We start from the raw sequence: 5,994 nt of genomic DNA on the forward strand, positions 1-5,994 counted from the left end.
TTAAATTTCGAGGAGATCTGTGCGCATGCGTAGTAGAACCCTCCGAGGGTGGGGCTGGGGTGCCCACTAGCTCAGGCACCCCTATAGTCACCCGAATGGAGGTGCACAGACAGCAAGGGACCAGTGAACAGCTACCAAAAGAGAAGAATGTCCACACCTTTATCTCAGCGGTTCTGTCAGGCGTCTGTGGCCGCTCCGATCTTTCCCCCCGTGGTCTCACCCAAGATGGCGGCTCCTGGAGCAGCCGAGCATCCCGGACTAGAAAGCAATAGATTTCTTGCTTCTGCCACAAATTCCCCCAGCTGTGAGCCTTCCAACCTTCTAAGTATTCCTTTATATACGGTTCAGAGTTCTGGGACCAGCCCCTGAGCCTGCTTGGTCGGGTATTCTGTGTTGTTGTTGGCGGAGCTCGCTGCTATACGTCCACCCGATCCGCCATCTTGTTTGTTCCTTGTTTTCTTCCTTTTTAGTGGGGACAGCAGGTGGCAAGTTTCGAGCCTTCTGGTGGTAGCAGCATCTTACTGGACTTGGCTCTTATAATTCTGCTTTCACTGTATCCATCTGTAGCGTCACTTTCTACTTATGGGTATGGGAGTGATACCATTTTCTTTTAAAATAAATCCATTTAAGCAAAAACAATGGATCGTTTAGAGGCAAATCAGCCTTTCACTCAGCAAATACTTATGGGGCTTTGCCTCTAACACTGCCCTGGGTCTTGAAGGTCGTAATCGTGACCAAGACAAACAAAAGTTCTTAGCCTCAGAGTAAACAGCACAAATTGTTATGTTCAGCCATGGTATATGAATTCCTGGAGTTTAGGAGAAGCAGTTTCATCCTAGGATTTGGAGCCAGTATGCCCAAAGGAGCTCTGGTAGCGTAGTGGTTACGAATCGGGCTGCAAAACCGCAAGGTCAGCAGTTCGAAACTACCAGCTGCTCCGTGGGAGAAAGATAAGGCTTTCTGCTCCCATAAAGATTTACAGCCTCGGAAACCCTGTATAGGGTCGCTATGAGTCAGAACCGACTCCACGGCACATAACAACAACAACAATGTGCCCAAAGGAGGAGCCAAGGGGACTGGTGGTACGTGGTGTTTACAGAGGTCCAGGAAGCCTACCGACTTCCCAGCGATGGCCAGCATCCATTATACTTCCACTGGACCTTCTTGGTTTTTTAATAGCTGAGGAAATGTGGATCGTTCTGAAGCAAGCACAGATTTCCTCCACTATTTGAAAATAGAGTTTCTATGAACACTTATCATCTGAAATGGTGTAAAGCAAAGAAGCACTTACCTTTAATTGATATGGGAAAATGTTTGCTTGTTCCAAACCCATAAATAACCCCTAAAATGACAGCAACATATAGCATGCTCACATGCAGTTGAAAACCACAGCAGCTTGATGCTGACATGCTGAGTGTGGTCCCAGAAAGGGGCCTGGCAATGCCACTCTCGCGCTGCTTGGGGTTAATGCTATCTTTTTAATGGCTCACTGCAAAACAAATGCTGAACAAACGCCAGCTGCGCTTTTCACCTTTTTTGTGTAACAGCGAAAATCCTCTTTACATTTCTTTCAGTTAGCGAAAACATGTACTAATTTGGTATTTTGCAAATGCAAAATGGCGGGAAGCAACTTGTCGAAAAGCGGTGGGTACCGACGCTGCACTTACTTCCTAAAAGACCCTGGGCAGGTCATTCTGTCTTGTGGCCTCTGGCTTTTCCACTTATAAAGAGCCCACATGACACTAAAGTCTGAAGGTAAAGCGATGCTGTGTGCTCTTGTACTAGGCAGTCAAAAGCATGCATGCACTGATTTTAAAAGACAACCTGCCTTAAGAACAAACACATGCTCAGTCACAACCAAACCTGTCCTCCTTTCCCTAGCTCCACTGACTCAGTCCTCCTGAGGGGTCCTCAGAGCACGCCAAAAGCATGCCAGAGAGGGCAAAGTTCTGACTGAGCAGATTTAGACGGACCCAGTTCCGGAGCATAAACCGTAAACACACTAGACTGCCAAGCAGAGGAGTGGAGGTTAGAGACCACCCTGACGCAGCTTGGAAGAAAGGTCTGGTGATCACTTTCAAAGAAATCAGTCACAAACTCTGTGAAGCACAGTTCTACTCTGACACGCAGTCAGAGTCAAGTCAACGTTAACTGTTTGCTCGGTTTTCTTTAGCTGCTACTACATTCCTGGCTCTCTGCTAGATGGTTCCCTACCTCCACTGAAATCTGCAGTATGGAAACCTCAAAACCTTCACGGAAAAGTTCCATTCTCTTCTAGTTCCAGTTCCATTTCTCTATGAACTTTTGAAGTCCCCTCATAGATGAACACGGTTTAAGTTTGTCAAGGTTTAATATTGGGACCAAGAGCAGAAAACTCTGCAAGCAAGCAGGAGCACGTTAGAATTCCCTGCACCCTTCTCATCACTAAGGATTTGCTAGCTTTCTTTAAGGCATGACTACCCACACAGACGCACAAGACATTCCTCGCCTTTCTCCTCTGATCTAGTTCACTGGTTCTCAAACTGAGTGTTCATAAGAATGTTGAACATTATGTGCAATTTCAGAGATTTTCAGAAGGATGACTTCTTCTATAAATGTATTTCTCCTACTCTGAACACTGATTTTTAAAGTCCGAGCTCATACCCACACAGGATAAGACAGTACTATATGTCCTTCAATGGTGCCTTCACCCTTTCTATTGTTCCAGGTCCTGTGTGCTGAATCTCACATTCCGCTGAGTGGTTCTTTGACAAGGTCAATGAGATATCACCAATAAAGGCAGCTGGACCAGGTGGAGAAAGGGCCTGGGGTAAGCATCGTGCTCTAGGCCCTATTCCCCCAACCCACATACTGCTCAGATTGAGCCGGGGCTTCGCAGTACACCCCACCCTTCCCAGAAGGCCCTTCAAGCTGGGGGAATATGCCCAGGAGGCAGGCTGTAGCGAGAAAACACAAGTGATAAATCAATGTAGTTTTGGATTTCTCCAGCTCCGTTCTAAACTCAGCAGAATTAACGTCTGGTGGAAACTCCCAGGAATCAATTTTGCATCCTGGAATCTAAGAGCAGGCCATGGGGGGAGGACAGGGGAAAAGTCACAGGAAGCATAAAAAGGCCATGGGGGCAGGCCACGGAGGCAGATGATGGGGGGCAAATGGTGGGGGCAGGCCATGGGGGCAGGTCATGGTAGACAGGTCATGGTAGACAGGTCAGGGGGAAAGATCATGGGGGCAGGTCAGGGGGTGGGCAGGACATGGAGGCAGGCCGGGGGAAAGGCCATGGATATAGGTCATGGGGGGCAGGCTATGAGGTGCAGGTCATGGATGCTGATCATGGGGGCAGACTTGCCTTCCCCAGAAAGCCTCCCTTTGAAAAGTGATCTGCCTCGCCTTGAGGGGGCACGTATGTTTTCAGATGGTTCCATGCAAACAGATGGCAACCCCGCTTCTGAACTCCCCTCTCCTTAAGAACCAACTTGGAAGCGTGTGGGACTTATGTGTCTCTTGTTATCTCAGGAAAAACCCTGAATGACAGGCGAGTTTACACACTGTGCCAGGCACAAAGTACACAGGGACATGATACAGCCTCATCAGAGAGGATCAAGAGAGATGGTGAGAGGGGCTGGCACAGAGACCAAGAGAAAGGCGGGGACAGGCAGTGGGGAGGGGAGATTCAGTAGGCGAGGAAGGAGAAGTGAGAAAAGACAAAGGGGGAAAGGAAAAAGAGAGTTAGGAAGAAGGGCAGAGAGTGGGGGACTGGGAAGATGAAAGAGGCTGAAGGGTAGCAGATGAGAAAAGAGGGAGAAGAGGAGGTCAGGGGTGTCCCCATTGAACCCCAAGGTGCCAGGGAAGGAGAGCAGAGGTCCCAGCTCCTCACCTTGAAAGGTGAGGCAAGGAAAGGCAAGAGCTGAGCCATGCTGGCTGCCCGTGGTGTTACACAACCTAGCATGCTGCCAATGTTTTTATATAATCCTCCGGTCCTCCCCATAAAACAGACCATAACACCCTGGCAAAGGCACTTCAATAAAGCACCGTGCTATTACGGGGCACACCGTCTTCCAGGCGATGAATCACCACCTGAACAGCCAAGTGGCCGCTTGAACTCAACTTTCCTCCCCTCATGGCTTCAGACCAAGAGAAAAGCTCAGAAAAGCTTTATGGCTCATCAGCAACATCTCCAGGGAAGCTCAGGAGTTCTGTGGGTGACAGGCGGGCATCGGGGAGTCAGGAGGATGTCTTTCTCACTGCAGACTGAACAAAGGATTCGACAGGCTGAGTGCTGCTATGCAAGACCTGTCTGGATGCTCGCTCTGGGTAGGGGCTCCAGTACTGCCCTCCGCCCTTCCAGCTGCACAGCCAGCAGGGTTGCAGACCCCTCAGAGCTGCCCGCAGGAACATGGCCCTGACACCTCCTACTTGAGTCTGTTGCTGATAACTTCCTGGAGGAGGTTGGTTGATGCTGCCAATGCAGAAACCAGAGCTGCCGGCACCACCAAGAAAGAAAAAACCCACTAATGATGTAAACACACACAAACTTTTCTCCTCCTTCCTCAGAACCTCCCCCACTATGCAAACCTAGGCTACAGCAGCCGCCCCCTCCTGTCTTGCTGCATCCAAAGAGGAAAAGTACTCAGGCCCCAGCTACAGCTTCCGATCCTGACCCTCAAGAGCCCATGCCTGGGCTGACCCACACAAGCGCCCACCAATACAGACACCTCCAAGGACTCTGAGGGTCTAGTCACACTCCCCTAGCATCCACCAGTAACTGAGTTCCTGCCAGAACCCCTGGCTAAGGCCACTGCTTTTGTCCACAGTCACTAGCTGACAGTTTCAAGCTTCTCCCCCAACCAAACTTCCCAGAGCAAGCCCTGGGTGTCCCCATGGCGAGGACACTAGAGCAGAGTGGCCAAAGGGCAGCATCCTTTTCCCCAAGGCACTGGTTAGTGACCTGGAGATGTGGAGGCCTGGGGCACACATCAGCCACCTTTGTCCTGTTTTTACAGAGAGGGGAGCAGCTCCTCATTGGATAAGTTCACTGACAGCTCACTTTCCACCTGCTTATTGCCTGGTCTTGGGGCAGGTCCTTGGAGCCTCCTTAGTTCCTTCTGGGAGTAAGTTTGGCGTCACTGTGAGTGCGGGGATGGATGGATGGATGGATGAATGTATGCTTGATCATCCAGGTCAAACCCTGAATCCCTCATTGCCCTTCTCTGTGTATCTGTAACCCCCCATCTCCACCCTATTCCTCCCAAAGTAATACAGAGGGCACTTCCACCAGATGGACTTCTGGTCAGCCAGGTTCCAGTAGCTCAGAAAGGAGGGTCCCCAGTCCCGGAGACAATCCTCCCTTTCCACATCCTGCACTTGCCCCTTTGTCCCGCACAGAGCGCTGAGGGAACTCACCATTCAGCTGGTTGTAGACCACCTCCTCGAGGTGGTCCAGGCGCTGTAGGATGGCCTCCCGGTCCACCAGGGCACCCACCTTGGTGTGCCGGCTGCGTACCCGGCGGTCTGCGCTGCGTACGATCTGCACCAGCTCCTCGGAGCGGTCCTGCAGGCGGCAGTACACGGAGAAGAGGATGATGCCCACGAACACCAGGATGTTGACCGTCAGCAAAGTTTTGATCTTCCTGGCCACCGCCATGAACGCGGCTGAGAGCTGGGGGCCGCCTCACCCGCGGGGCATCCCCGTGGGCCCGGTCCGCCACTTCGGGGACCATGAGCCAGCACCGGCCTCGTCGCGAGCCCCCAAGGGCCAGAGGGTCAGGGCGCACCGGACACCCGCGCAGCGGGAGCTGTCCCTTTCAGCACCACCCGAGCCGCGCGCGCCCTGGCACAGCCACGGCTGGGCTCAGCGCTCCCGGCCGCCGCTACCGGGTCTCCCAGCACGCGGGGTCTGCTCCGGGACTGCGGACGCAGGAGACAACCGGCATCCTCCGCAGAGGGAGGGGGCGCGGTCCCGACTCGAGGAGTGGCAGGAGCGGGCCTGGTGGAGCC

The 5,994-nt window shown here is 52.2% G+C and overlaps 1 protein-coding gene across 1 annotated transcript in view; it reads right to left on the minus strand.

Annotated features, from left to right (window-relative positions):
* GALNT9 (UDP-N-acetyl-alpha-D-galactosamine:polypeptide N-acetylgalactosaminyltransferase 9 (GalNAc-T9)) overlaps window positions 1-5,725 on the minus strand; it is a 147,228-nt gene extending 141,503 nt beyond the window's left edge. The window contains exon 1 of the mRNA XM_006874067.1: window positions 5,401-5,725. Coding sequence (XP_006874129.1) covers window positions 5,401-5,641 — 241 coding nt within the window. The 5' untranslated portion in view covers window positions 5,642-5,725. The remainder of the gene's footprint in view (window positions 1-5,400) is intronic.
* Window positions 5,726-5,994: the final 269 nt, after the last annotated feature.

Source organism: Chrysochloris asiatica, unplaced genomic scaffold (assembly GCF_000296735.1).
Source record: "Chrysochloris asiatica unplaced genomic scaffold, ChrAsi1.0 scaffold00261, whole genome shotgun sequence".
In the NCBI taxonomy this organism is placed as follows: Eukaryota; Metazoa; Chordata; class Mammalia; order Afrosoricida; family Chrysochloridae; genus Chrysochloris; species Chrysochloris asiatica.